We start from the raw sequence: 15,129 nt of genomic DNA, 5'->3' as shown, positions 1-15,129 counted from the left end.
CGTTTGGGGACGTCATAGACCCCTTCCTTCTGCTGGCTGGTGGGAACCTACACAGCCGGCCGCAAAATCCAGAGCACAGCCAACAGAGCCTGTTACCTCGAGATCAGCAAAGCGCTTATAACGTGTCCTCGGTTGTTTTGCATCAAGTTGACGGTTTGATTCTTTACTGTTGCGGCATAACCGGATTTTGGTACGTAGAAACAACGAGTAGATCGGAAGATATTGAACAGCTAGCCATGATGTTTGCTTTTGACTCGTGGGAGGTACCCTTGCTTTGGGACGTCATAGACCCCTTCCTTCTGCTGGCTGGTGGGAACCTACACAGCCGGCCGCAAAATCCAGAGCACAGCCAACAGAGCCTGTTACCTCGAGATCAGCAAAGCGCTTATAACGTGTCCTCGGTTATTTTGCATCAAGTTGACGGTTTGATTCTTTCCTGTTGCGGCATAACCGGATTTTGGTACGTAGAAGCAACGAGTAGATAGGAAGATATTGAACAGCTAGCATGATGTTTGCTTTTGACTCGTGGGAGGTACCCTCGGCACGGGGTAAACAGGACTCAGACCCAACTAGTTTGCTAGCTAAACGGGAAGTAAAAGCAGTCAAATAGAAAGTGCGGCGTTGTCTACTGGTTTTAACGACGCGTAGTAGACACCAAAGAAAGACATTAGAAAGGAGTCAAGTCGACGAAGTTCGCTAGGCTTCAAATCATTCCGACTCAACTAGTTTGCTGTCTAAACGGGCAGTAGAACTCAAACAGGAAATCTGCTTTTTGTAGTGGTTTTAATGACATGTAAGAGATGCCGAAAGAGGCTGTCGATATTTCAGACCCATGTCATTTTTCTGCCTATACAGGCCATACGAAACAAGAAGTATGATGTTTTGACATGTAAGAAACAAAAAAAAGTCCAGCAGAAGGAACGACTGATTCCGAACTAACTACTTTGCTGATGGCAATAGAAGGAAGTTGAGCAGAAAACATCGCATTTTCACTTCCTTGTTACAGTTGGATTGAACACATTTATGTTGGAATATCAGGCCTCTCTATCTCTAGCTTCACAAATTTTCTTGGAGGAAATTGTTAGCGTAGCATTTCTGGGAACCTGTGTGTCATATATTGTCGTATTTTTGACAGGTACGAAACAATAAATAAATACGATGAAAACAACTGTTAAACGATCGCAATTTTCCCCGCCTCATCAATCAAAGGAATTGAGCTGAATATTGAGAAATCACACTTCGAGCGAGGATGCTAATCAGAATTAAAATCTACAATGTGAGACCTCGTGAGTCACGCCTCAACGTGCGAGGGAACACTTTTTGCTGCCTCGTGGCGCGGGATGATTAAAACGAAGCTTTTCACCGCCGCGGACGTGTAATAACTCAGTGTCACACACACGGCGGCATAATAACATTCTGTGCGACAAAAAAACGGAAAGATCTGACAGCGCGCGTGTGCGACGAGCAGCGACAATAAGCGCCGATGGCTAACTGAGATCGTCTCGTTTGCGACCGCGGGGACCTTTTGATGGATTTAAGGTAAAACTCGGAACAGAGAAAGGCTAATTCGTGGCGGAAGGCATCGACTGGAAATAAACAATAAAAGGAATGCTAATTTTGTTAGCCGTTTGTCGTGTAGCTACTTGAGCTCTTTATGGACGAAAGTGGTTTTATCAACCAAAATGAACTATTGGTAGTGTTTTGTTGGCATTTCAGGCTAAAATTAATAACGTTAATAATTACTACTACTAAAACAACCCCCCACCCCCACCTCACACTTGTAATGAACACAAGTGTGTGCAAATCGACGCAATTTGGCTTTCAAACTATTTTAGGATGGAATCGCAGCTATGTTAGCATTCCCTGTGTGGATGCGTGAGCTAAAGCTATGCATGTAGCACACTCGGCCCCTTGTTTACTTCCTTTTTCTTTGCTTTCATCTCCCCGGGAAAAGAAGATGGGGGGGGTTGTCGGGCGGTGGATGGGGGAGAGGGGGGGGCGGGTCCTGCCTTCCGCAACGGCCAGGAATAACCTCCGCATCCGCTTCCTCCCCTCCACCTTTTCCCGCCCCTCCGAGGTCTACCCACGCCTCACCGGGGGGGTGGGGGAAGTAGACTGCGCCATTTTTTTTTTTTTTTTTCTAACCGTGTTCCCCGGCGTTCACCTTCCACGGCCCCACTATATCACATTGAAATCTCAACACTGCGACACGGGAACACCTTCAAAATAAAAGTGTACCAATGCATTGATGTCCATAAATTGTTGGGTAAGGTAAGGTTTATTTTGAAGTTGGCCTTCCTACCATATTGACTGACTGGTACTGTCACGTATTTGTATAGCGTGAACAATTGTTGCCACTGATAGTTTGATTGCTTCTTCCTGACGGTGTACATGTAAATAAGGAGGTACTTGAGGCAGACAAAAATGTCTCGAGCATTTTATTGAACTGAGGTATTCGAATTACTCCAGGACCCGTTTCAGCCCTAATGTGTGTGTATGTTTTACAATAACACTTAACCATATTCAAGATTTCATATCGCTGTGGTCAGGTGGAATCCTCGTACGTCCAAAATCATCACTTTTCAGGAGACAAAAAACACAAAAAAAGTCATCTACAAACTAAATAAGAAGTTTTGGCCCGACACCAGCGGTATGCAGCAGTAAAAAGCAAAGCGTGGAGAGTCTCTCGCCAAAAGGTACAGACGCAGTGAGTGAATGGGGTGCTCGATCACTGCCAACAGCCTGTCAAGATATCTTCACTCCCCACTTGCCTTACTGCTCTTTTTGTGCCAATTTGCTTGTTCCGTGACAATCACGCCATGTTTTTTGTTTCACGATGGTCCACTTCAGTCATGTTTAGCCACATCGCTCTCAGTGTGCCGTGGGCCTTTGGCATGACTGACATCTTGGGGTCCTCACAGCATTTTTCAATAATGTACAGTCTATGCTGTATATTTATGCTTGCACGTTTTCTGCCCGTGTTCAAATATTTTTCCACTTTATTTTGAAAAGAATGTTTTCATGAGTTTAAATGTGTCTTATAAAAAATTTTAATTTATTTTTCTTTCCAAGAGCGCTCAATATTTTGTGATTTTTTTTTTTTTTTGACATGTTGAGAGCGTGTCTGGAACATGTCTCCCACGACAAATGTCTTCACTGTATTCTCTCTGTCTGACTTCCCCACGAGATGATGATGATGAGTTGACTTTTTTCTTCTTGCGAGTATACCTGATAAATGCTCTCGTCTGATTGGTCACGGATGGGCTCGTGTCCGGCCTCAAACACAATGTACTACAGCGCCGGAAGCACAGGAAAGAGACAAGGGAGGGGAGGGGGTAGAAAAAAAAGGAAGGAAGTGGAAGAAGTCGAGAGAAAAGTCAAAAAGCATTTTTGGGGAAAATCAGCTGACCATGCACCCCACAAACATGCACTTTGTGTGGATATTTGAACCCAGCTATGGTTCCATAAGTAGCGAGCGAGGGGCTGTCTCCCCACACAGTGCACACACTCACACACACACGGAAAGGAGCAAGCCAAAGGGTGGCGAAGCGGGTGGAGTGAAGCAAGGCTGGCGAGGTTACCTGGTAGACCGGGTCCTCCAGATCTTCCTCCAGTATCGTCTGCGGACGAGCGGAGCCGAGAAGAAGTGAAAGAGGCATCGAGGGTTAAAGGCAGAGGAGCAGGGCCAGTTGGCGGAAAGCACGAGCCAAAACAAATCAATCGAAAGAAAGAAAGAAAGAAAGAAAGGCGGAAGCCACGGGTGAGAACTTCAATGATCCTTTCTGCTTTCATTTAGTTTTGAGGCTGAAGTGGGGTGCAAAAAAATTTGACACGTTTTTAACATCTCAACTGATGGTTAAATAACGGGGGGGGGGAGGCTGACCGTTTCATGTCACAATAAGGGAGTCAGTGGCTCTGCGAAAACGGCTGTCGACCAGGCAAATGCAAGCACTGGCGGATGTACCTGGTAGACGGCCTGCTCACACTGTTTGTCCTTCTGGGCCTTCTTCTCCATCTCCTCACGCTGCTTGATCTCATAGATGAGCTGGAACAAGTCCCGCAGGTCCAGGATCACTGGTTCAGCCTGTTGGGGGGAGAAGCAAGAAGTTAATCACAAATGAACCGTACACACAGACGCACACATACTGGAATGCAGACGCATTCACATACACGTAAATGCGCGCACACACACACTCAGACTGCGGCGTCGCAATCCGCAAATTGAGCAACTTGTTAGAGGCAACAACTTTAGTTCGTGCGTCTGATTGTGACTTTGCTCTCCTTCTGCTTTCTCCCTGTCAGACAAAGCCACCGTCTGTCAGACTGAATTATTCCCCACAAAGCAATCCTGCCAGCGAGCGGCACGCCGACAAACAAAGACACGCTGGCGGCGCAAACCGGCTCCATCACTTTCTTCCCCCCGTCCCGCCGCCTCGCCGACACTTATGGCGGCGGGCAGACGCCGCCTGACTGACTTGCGGCTGCTTTCCTGGCAGCCAGCTTCGCTTGCATCCACTTTCACTAGAAGTGGCGAAAAAAAAAGACTGCGATACTAATTCAACTCTTTTATTTAAGTGAAAAAGTACTCTGAAATGTACTAAGAAAAGTAAAAATGGCCGGTTATATACAGTACTCGTTTTGACAACTTGGCACACTTCTCCACACGTTCCCTCGTTTATTCATTTTTATGGTGCTTGTAACCAAGAAATTAAAAAAAAAAAAAAAGACTGAACACGCCATTAAAATGTGTTTCCATGGCTTTGTTTAAATTGGGAAACGATTCACCAAAAATGCCAAATTATCAAATAACGGAAAAAAATAAATCAACCTTTGACCTACAATCATGTCAAGAAACAAACTGGTATCAGTGTAATCATGATTTGCACTGTTGTATTTTTGGGTTGGATGTGTGCTCTTTAAGAGGCGTGGCCTCTGACCAAGCGATCGTCAGGTCAAGTTTTTTTTTTAACGTCTTTTGAACGTTGCGTCTTCATGCTTTAAGTTGTGAACTGTAACAAGCTTAGCAGGAAGTGCAGATATGTTTTCAAATGTTGGGAGTAAAAGTACGAAGACCAGAAAAAAAAAAAAAAAAAAAATCAACTTAACTTCTCACCACTGCTCCGAGTGAGTTTCGACACTTACAGTACATCGAACTGTCAACTAAACAAGCGGAAGAAGCCTTTGAGTATGACAAGAGTTTCAGCCGTAATCAATTATTGACCGCCAGCTTTTTGCGTAGTGCACTTGGAGTTCATAGACGGAACGCTGCCACGCATAAAGCGCAGCTCTATTTTAGCGCCGCCGTTCCATGAGACAGTTTCTCCGCCTCGCCTCGCTCTTGACAGGCCCGGCCCGAGGGGGGTGGGGGGGGGGGGCTGTAACGTCTGCTCCTGCTGGGCCGCCGACACGAGACATATTGTTAAGCTGTCACATTCGCCTCGCCTTTGAAAGTACAGATTCTAACCATCTCCGCTCGTTACCATCTCGCAGTCCCACTGGCTCCCTTTTTTTCACGAAGCTTCAAATCAGATTCAAAATGGCATCATCAGTGCGCCGTGAACCAGGAAGGGCTCACCAAAGGACTACCCATCGTCTTCTTTGGATGAATGAATCGCCTTGTTTGGAGGCCCCAAAATGGCCCTCGTCTCTCAGGTAGTGGAACCCGGAGTTCAAAGCGAACACGGCGAAGCGGCATTTCGTTGTTATACTGCACGTAAAAGTTGCCGACAGAAGTTACGTCGGCCCCAAATAGAAATTCACTTTAAATCCAGGTCAAACGTGTCACATTTGAACAGTAAGTGTGGCATCTTGGTTCGAATCAGCCAAGTTTCACTCAGTAAGACTTACCAAAATGTTTGATCCAAATTGACACTAAATTGGGTAAACAGGATCATGATAACAAGATGCATGAAAAAAATACTCAAGCATCCAAACCCAAAACGTCTAGTTTGGTTTCAAGCCACACTCACAATCAACAGTCATTAGAAAGTTGCCCGTGACACACCAGCGAACACGCAATTGGGCGGGGCGCGTCTTTCATAAACAGATACACAAAAAGTCTCAATGGAACAAAGTCGATCATTTTGGTTTGAAGCAGCCAATTCTCGCTTGGCAACACTCCACCAGTTTTTCCGATGGACAACAAATGGGTTGAACGTGTCTGCCAGAACGCATGAAAAAGTCTCCAGGATGCATGCCAGGAACTGAACAAGAAGTCGTTCAATTTGGTTTGAAGAAGCCTTCGCTGGTGAATTCCAGCGTTTGCACTTGGGACAAACCCTTACTAGGAAACAGGGCCGCTTTGCCAATACAGACGCAACAAACAGAAATACTCCATCTGCCCTGGAGGACTGGAGTGAGACTAAACTTATCTATTGAACGACGAACTACCTTAGTTAAGTGTCACGCCGCAAAACGTAATAGAAGAAAATGGTCATTTCGAAAGCTTTTCCGGGGGTAAATTACACGTGCGGCTGGTCACAACCTTCAAATAAAAGCAAGCTTACAATGGCCACGTTTACTCAGGCACGCGTCGGGTAAACGCCAGCTCGGACTGACCGATGGCGCTTCGACGGGGCCGCCTTTGGTGACAACCAATTTTGTGATCTCTGATCTATGTGGCAATAAGGTGCGCATATGTGACTGCGCTGTTTGTGTCGCCGCGAGTCAAAGAGCAGCGCCCGGGGAGGATGGATGTGCCATTAGAGCCGGTGACACACACTCAAACTCCCATCGACTCGGCACGGGGGAATCGATAGAGCGACGGCGGGAGCCGGCTGGATGCAAACAAAGCACGCCGGCGCCGCAACGAGAGGTCCGAAGAAGGCCAAACTATCGGCGTGGGATCGAGCGCAAAGCTCGGCGGCGTAAACGGCGGCTGGATAAACAGCACAACAGGACACGGGCGTCTGTGCGAAAGGTCCCTGTCTAAATGTCAAGAGGTCCGAGACCCCCGCGTGCATTATAAATGAACCTTGCTGAACGGCATGAAAATGTCCAAATACTGACCGACTGCGCGGTCTTGATGGCCACAAAGCGATGGTTGCCTTCCTTGCCGCAGATGTAGCCGAACGCTCTGTGGTCGGTGATGTCCTTGGCGATGTAGGAGATCTCATGGACGGCGTGGTTGTGCTGCAGCACCTGAAGCAGAGACCCGCACCAACGCTTTCATTAGTTCTTGATGGCTTCGCTGGGCGACATGTTGCAGGGTTGCTAAAAATGATTTTACAAAAAAAACCAAAAAAAAAAATCGAATAATTGTATCGGTGCCTTGAGATACAAATTTAATTTGAGCCGTGAAGAAATAAAACAGCTGTTGCCACATTTTTGTGCGACGATTCAACGGACGTTGTACTGCTCCTTTTGGTGAGTGCGCCTTGGCGCCAAGGACACCCTGAAAAATGCCAAGGTTGCATCTCAAAGGGAAATCCTCTCAATAAATAAACAGACAGGCAGTCGATCACAACTCCTCGGTAAGCCGCAGTAATATAAGTCATTCTTCGCAGAGGATAAAGATAATCTGCTTGTCAGTATTGTTGTATTCTGTTCTTCCTCAGAGTTAGAACAAAAGTCTTCAGCAGGCACATTCCGGGTGATTTTTTTTCACAACACAAATATGCATAATCAAGGGTGATGTTGTACGAAGAAATTTGAAGTGAAACATTTTGGAACCCAATTCCTACCTCGTGTGCACAAAATGATTCAAAATCAATCGGGTCTTTGCAATTATGGTCAAGGTAGGTCATTTCAACATACTTGAAGAAGACCGAAAATGAAGATCGAGACAGGAGCAGGTAAAGACACTATTAGTTTCGTCTTTTGAATGATCAACCGTGTTCCTGTGCAAGTATTGGTCGTCCACAATTCAAAGTCAACAGAGCTTGGGTCTTCTCGTGTGTACTGGCGTAACTGTAAATCTTGAACCCTTTGTTGCACTAAGACCTGAAACGAAGCGAGTAGTAATTTGAACTTTGACGTTGATTACCTCGGGCCATCCTGCATTCACACACACACACACACACACGATTCAAAATCAACATTGTTCCTGCACCAAACACAGGATGAGTGTCGATTCCTGATGACGATTTTGATGAACAACGGAACTTTTGCAGAGTAAATCTTCAGTTGGGCGATGATTGGTCTAAAATTGTGACACATGAAGCCCCCAAAAAGGAACACATGAGTTCTTCCGGATGACCGCAGCCATCTTGAATTTGACATTTTCCAAATCGGGTCGATTTCTTTCCAAATTCCTGTGCACGTTCTGTGTCCAGACATACCGAAATGTTGCCATCGTTGAATGTAGCGACAAACGGCCTCAGTCAGAGGGGGGCTCGTGTGAAACTATGGCCTCTTCACTGTTGTCTGGGTACGGGGCGTCAGCCGAGCTGGCATTGCCCACGGCAGATGGCGGGGTTATTGTTTTTTTTTCTATTTTTTGTGTTGAGTAGTCGGGGGGTAGGGGTGGGGGATAATCAGTGACAATCACAGCTCGGCAAGCTGTCGACTTGATCGCTTCATCTGTGCCCAAACGACGAAAGCACGACGCACAAGTCCTCGAAGTCGGGCTAAAATGCGCAGTGTGTTGTTGTTGTTGTTGTCTGTGCCAGGCGCATGCCGGGAACACGCCAACGCACGCACAAACGCGCACACCTGCGACAGAGACGTAATCCTTAATGAGTCATTCATAATTAATAATTAGACTAATGATTATCATCGTTCCCGCCTATTGACCTGAAAATGGCAGCAAAGGCTCCGCACACAACGCAAAGTGGTTATTGAATTAGCTCCAGAAGTGCGTGCGTGTGTGTAACTGTGTGTGTGCGCCGGTGACAGAGTGCACAGACCAGCTTAAGGGGGGTGGCGGCCTCTCCAAATTCAAATTGATTTAACGTCCTGAAAGCCCAAATCGTGACAATCACCTCTGGACTGAGATTGATTGATCAACAGCGCAAGTGGCGGCACCCTCATGACAACAAAAGAAAACTTTTGAGGGGTGTTACTTTGGGAATTTTAACTGTTGTGGAGCAACAACAACTACAGAGTGCTGCTATGAGTTGGTAAAATCCTAGGGTAATTGATGCCCCCCACCCCCCAAAAAAAGGAGGGGGTACAAAATTGCCAGCAGATGCCACAAAGGTGACATTACACGACATTTCTCAAAATGAAGCTCCTCAACTCTTTCCTTGGCACCAAGACGCCACCTGATGGCTGCAAAGCACTACTTTTGTTGAAATGAAGCTCTTCAACTGACTTCAACATAGTTCCATAGCACCAAGATGCCACAAGAAAAAAAAAGCAACAATTTTATATTACAGGGCTTTGACTGAAACCAACTCACCCCACCCCCCTCAAAAAAAAAGATGTGTTTATGATTCATTTGAAATATTTGTTTGAGAGACATCCCAAATATAATTACTTAAAAAAATGAATATTTAATGGAATCGTTTTGTGCTATGAACTTCTTCTTCTTCTTCTCCTTTCGGCACGTCCCTTTTCAGGGGTCGCCACAGCGAGTCATTAATTCCCATCCGTCCCTGCAAACCGCCCTATCAACTCGCATGTCCGTCTTGGCAAAAGTTTTACGCCGGATGCCCTTCCTGACGCAACCCTCCCCATTTCTCCGGGCTTGGGACCGGCACCGGGGAACAGTGTACCCCCAGGGGAGGGCACTGCTCCCCAGCGGCTGGGTTGTTTTGTGCTATGAACAAGCTAACTTATTTAAAAAACCACAAAAGCCTTCCCAAATACTTAATGTGCCTGTTGGGGGAGATCATTGCGTACAAACCTGACAACGACTCTCATATTCTTACAAAGAAGAATTTGAAGGGCAGTGAATTTTAAATAGCGACTTCAAAAGCTCTGTAAATAAGACTAATCTTGACCAATAATATGGCCAGCCTTCAAAACCATTCACGACCGACAGATTTCTCGCTTGTCACTCTGCTTGAACAATGAAATTGTTGATGAGCATTTCCGGCTATCAGTCAAGTTCCTCGTCTTTTTATTCACGCTTGTGTGGTGCGATTCGCTTGCGAGATATGTTTGGCTGGGTCATTTGAGATCATCACGCATATTTACTGCCAACAGAAAAGATAAACTTCTTTCCCCTGACAGACCGTCAGTAACAATGAAGACCGTTTGCGCAAACACAAAGTCGATAGAGAGTGATGTTTTGTTTTCCCTTCTGGTGAACGCTCGCTGTGTCTCTGTATCCCCCAAAATGACAAGAAAGCCTTTGATGACAAATTAGCATCGCAGAGGCAACCCTGCCAAAACAAGTTTGGCATTGGGGTAAAAATAATTACAAGGATTTTTTTTCAAATAAATAAATGTTTCCGCAAATATACACTCTGTAGAATAATTGTCATGGTACGAAATTAAACCCATGAGAGAAAGTGAAAATATTTTTTGAAAAAATGAGGCTTCAAATTTGCTTCGTGAACCAGTTGTATGTTTCGACTCCTCTCGATAGCACTTTGTGTTCAACATTGTGCTGAAAGCACACTGACAAGCCATTTCATCAACCAAAAAAAGCCAACAACAACAACTGGTTCATGAAGCCAATTTGAAGCTTCATTTTCCCCATAACAAATTTTTTCAGATTTACTTTTTTCTTTGAGTCATCTACAAATTACCTGGTGCCGGAGCACAAAAGTTTGCCGACCCCGACATAGCAGGTATAAATGTCGCAATGATTAAAACAGTAACAGTAACGCAATTGCGTTTTCAATATGCGCACACGTGTCTGAAAGCGAGCTGGAGAGAGAGAGAGGGGAACATGCCCTCTGTTAAGATTAATGTCTCCTCTCTTCTTCCCCTCCATCTCAACCGCCACGCTCCCTCCGCTCCGGACAACCTTCCCTCCTTTGGGAGAGGGCGGCCATCCATCCTGTGGGCTGAGCCGGCGCATCCATCCACCCATCTGGCTGAGTGATGCGCAGGCCGGGAATGAGACTGTCAAGAACCCTGAACCTCAGCAGAGTCATTCCGGCTGTCTGTCTCTCTCCGGCTATCCATTAGGACTGATAGTGAGGACGGCGTATCGCTATAGTTAATATTAATGTGCGGCGACAGAGGACAAAGTCTCCCGATAGGGAGCTTTACTTTGACATATGCTAGCTTATTCCCCAACCGTCCCACCGACTCGGTCCTTCTTGTGTCTTTATTTCATCGTCCCCGCATTTCTCGGGGCTGAGACAAAGACCGACGACGGACATAAAAAGAGGCATGACGAACGACACTGCCGGCGGGATGAGCTCGGCTGCATGAAATACGGCCACCACGCGGGAGGCCACCGGTCACCGGCGCCACGCTTCTGAGTTACGGTTGGATATGTGCCGTCCAGGTGTAAATCTTGAGGATCAGCGCCTTGACTAATAAAGGCGGCGGCGCGCAGGGCAGCTGGATTCATATTGCGGCCTGCCCTCATTCGCGGTCATTCGGACAAACTGAGGCGGCTCACGGCGCATATATTTATGGGACAAGGCAGCAAAACATGCTAATCCTGCGCTATGTTATAAAATTGTGCAGCAAGTAAACCTGGGCGGTAGAAAAATGGTCCCCAAGCACCCGCCCGCGGAAAAACACTCACCCCAAGATGGGGCCAGCTGAATGAAGAGGACGAAACGCAGGGCTCCCAAATTACATTCAGCATGAGACGTGTGTTTGATCAGTTCTTTTTTTTTTTTTAATTGTTTCTTTGCTCGTCTGTAAAAGAAGTCTTCGTGCCGAACTGGCCCACGGCACAAAAAAGTTTGCGGTAGAACCTCAACGTCAATTGAGAGAAAAAAAAAAGAGATCCATTTTCCAAAAGAGCAATGGAAAATTGATCAAACAATTCGGGTACAGGTAGGAGGAGCCCTTGCTATTTCCTAGTTTTTGGGATCACCGCCCGGAAGGAAAAGCCACTGTGAACAAATGCTTAATTTCGAAATAATATTAGGGACACATCGAAGTAAATAAAATATTAACCCTTTCAGGGACAGCGGTTACTGGAGTTAGCAGATGCTAACAATAACATGCTAATGAGGGCGTTTTTGTATTGATTTTAAAATGTCGCTAACCTCAATAGCGACAGGCACAACCCCCGACTGGCTGCTAAGAGGCATCTTGACCAGAGAAAAAAAACACAGAAAAAGCTAATCGGCAAACAAAAAAGTTGCGTCGTTCGCGTAGCGGCAGACAATGAGACAGCCATGTTCGCTCATCTACTGTTGGCCTTGTTCTCAGGGTTTCAATTAGGGCCTCCTGATTTCCCCTGGGGAGGGGGGGGGGCCTCGATCGCCCAGAGATGCCTCATTAACGACGGAAACACACAACAATGCCGCTTGTTGGCCTACCCATTAACACACACACACACACACACACACGCACGCACGCACACACACACACACACACACACACACACACACACACACACACACACACACACACACACACACACACACAAGGTTGGAAGGAGCCGCTTGCTTACCCCCGACTTCTCATCAAAGATCTTGATCCCTCCGAAGGAAACAGTCAGGAACACTTTCTGCTTGTGTTCCCCTTTGGATCGCGCCGCTGCGGCGATACCCTGAGGGCAGAACAGAACATTGACAAACACAAGCAAATGGAGGAAAAGAGCAGCGCGACATGCTCGACGTGTACTTCCGCATCAATGAAGGTGTGAGCCGACGGACCGATTGAATTAACCATTAGGAAAACAAAGCGCAAGCAAACGTGTTTTTAATCACTTTATGCCAAAAGGAAATTGCATTAACCAAACGTTCTCAAATAACTGGAAAAGATTTTAACTCCCACCTCTTGTGTTCTTAGCTAGCGCCGATACACACTGAGCCATCCAGCCGCCACTCACATTATCCAATAATGTTACGAAATAGAATTGACTTCTATTTCGGTCCAAAAAAAAGACGCTCGCCAAAATCCAACTTTCAACCTAATCTGTTGGTTCAAAAAAATGTAACCCTGCCTTATGCATAAGTAACTATCTGCGCAAAATCCACAGCCACCTAGTGGCCAGGTTAGGAAAAGCACCCAGCATTTTTTTTTGTACCAGCGTGTATACCATCACCGCCACACGCTTGGCGCTCAGAAGTTTTGTGAAGTACAAGTTGACAAACCGAGTCATCGCAAAATTAATAGCCAGAGACGACATAAGACAGGACGGGCGCAGGCCGAAGTTCATTTGCAACGCCTCGTGAAAACATAACCCGTGGCAATGGCCCAAAAATGACACGGCGATGATTAATAAGCGGGCACGACGGCACCGATGAGGGCGAGGCGTTCGCCCGGGGCCACATTGGCGTGTCTTGGGAGGCGGGAGAAGCAGCTCGCATGAAAGAGAAGGTGAAGGAGATCAGAGAAAAGCTCTTGATGGATTTGCTGTAGTCCTAAATGAGGAGGAGGGAAGGCGTTTGATCAATGAGCTGTCTCTCCTCTCCTCGGCCGTTGCGCCACCTCAAGCTTCCCCCCTCCCCACCCCCCCAGCCCCCCAAATCAAATACCTCCTGTAGGAATAATGAAACTTCCAACTCTTGCAGACACGGTGTTGAAATACGTTTCACGCTCTTACTGTCAATAAGTGGGAGACGATTCATATCAAATCACTTTGAGGAAATGAAAATAACACTCTTTTTCCCACAGTTTTCCAAGAAGATGGCCAAATGCTAATCTGGAATGCGCACACTCACTGGCGAGATCCAACCTCCTGCGACGCCGAAACTTGTTGAGAGCCACCCCATCAAGTGATGTGGAACAGGACAACAACCGAACGCCAGGTGGAATACCCAGTGTTCGTCATATAAGGCGTGGTGACGAAGGCCTGCCCGCTGAACGTCGAGGAAGAAGAGAGGGTCAGGCTACCCTCGCGCATTAAACCAATTTGCAGATACACTTGTTGACGAAGAACAAGTGTATCTGCCAAGTGACGTGGAACACGACAGGACTAAAACGCCGACTGAAACGCACACACTTGCCGGTGAGATTCAGCCAACTGTTAAAGCATACACTTGTTGAGGAAGTGATGAGAGAGCCAGCTGAGCAGCCTAGAAGATGAGAGGGCAAATGCCAAGAGGGAGGTCCCCACTCATTGGCGAGATGCAGCCAATAGTGATGCACACACACGCATGCTGGCAAGATTCCAACTGCTGTTACGTCTACACTCACCGCTAAGAGGTTGAGAGCCAGCACGTGAAGCTTCTCTCTCGTCAAAAAGCTCATGCTCCACCCCTGGTTGTCACGGTGAGAGAATTGACATACGCCAATGGCCCACTACAGTGGTACATCTACTTACAAAATGAATTTCGTATCTTGAAATTTCTTTCGTAACAACAGGCAATATTTTCCTCTTGAGGCGTTTTGTAACTTGAAAATTTCGTATGAAGAGACGTTCGTAAGTAGAGGTACCGCTGTAGCATAAGGGACCGGATGACAGCTGGTTCATATGCAGAACATGAGACCGTGTCTCTATCTAAAGAGGATTTTTATCCAATTGCCTGTTTTAAATGGTGAAAAGAAAACCCCATCGAAGTCTCCTTTAAACCCGGCCGCTGGTTCCTCATCAATCTTCATCCTCCCTTCGTCTTCCTCACTCACCTCTCATCCAAATTATTCTCCGGCGCGGCTTCCCTTTTTCTTGCTAACTAGTCCATCTGTCTTCCTCTGCCTGTAATTGTTCCTGTCCTTGCAAATGAGACTTTCACCCCGCGTGGCCCTCTCTCATCCATATAGCTCCCCTCGCCTCTTGATGGAAAACTTGCTGCAAAGAATATAAAGACGGTCACTCCAAGGCAATGTGGGAGACCCCGTAAAAAAAAAAATAAAGACCTCCGCTCTAATAAATGTTTGTGTTACATCTGCTTTTTATTTTTTTTTAATTTCCACCCTGCCATCAGAGCAACGCAGCGCTCGGTGATTCATGAAAGACTTTGTGAAAAATAGAGGCCTCCCTTTTCTGAAACTCCTTTGTACGTTCTTTCGTGTCCACCGATCCACAACAGAATCCGGCACCCTTTGCAGTCGAGCAGATAAAGACGTTGTAAAATTCAAGACCTCCCTCTCGAATAAATGACTACGTTACAAGTCATTTTTTTCCAGGTCCACTATGACACAAGAGCAACATACCATACT

At 46.4% G+C, this 15,129-nt stretch overlaps 1 protein-coding gene across 10 annotated transcripts in view; it reads right to left on the bottom strand.

Moving 5' to 3' along the window:
• The window catches only part of dab1a (DAB adaptor protein 1a), a 179,895-nt gene that overhangs the window by 19,977 nt on the left and 144,789 nt on the right, over nucleotides 1-15,129 (bottom strand). For 5 of the 10 annotated variants that reach the window (XM_019896686.1, XM_019896685.1, XM_019896684.1 and 2 more), the window contains 4 exons: nucleotides 12,476-12,574; nucleotides 7,009-7,140; nucleotides 3,965-4,084; nucleotides 3,582-3,620 (listed from right to left, as the gene is read on the bottom strand). In XM_019896686.1, the coding sequence (XP_019752245.1) occupies nucleotides 3,582-3,620; nucleotides 3,965-4,084; nucleotides 7,009-7,140; nucleotides 12,476-12,574 (390 nt within the window). Of the gene's footprint in view, nucleotides 1-254; nucleotides 318-3,228; nucleotides 3,292-3,581; nucleotides 3,621-3,964; nucleotides 4,085-7,008; nucleotides 7,141-12,475; nucleotides 12,575-15,129 lie in introns of all 10 variants that reach the window. The other 5 variants (XM_019896689.1, XM_019896693.1, XM_019896694.1 and 2 more) reach the window with 4 other exon arrangements.

Source organism: Hippocampus comes, unplaced genomic scaffold (assembly GCF_001891065.2).
Source record: "Hippocampus comes isolate QL1 unplaced genomic scaffold, H_comes_QL1_v1.1 scaffold22, whole genome shotgun sequence".
NCBI lineage: Eukaryota > Metazoa > Chordata > Actinopteri > Syngnathiformes > Syngnathidae > Hippocampus > Hippocampus comes.
This window is presented reverse-complemented; position numbering and strand designations above follow the sequence as displayed.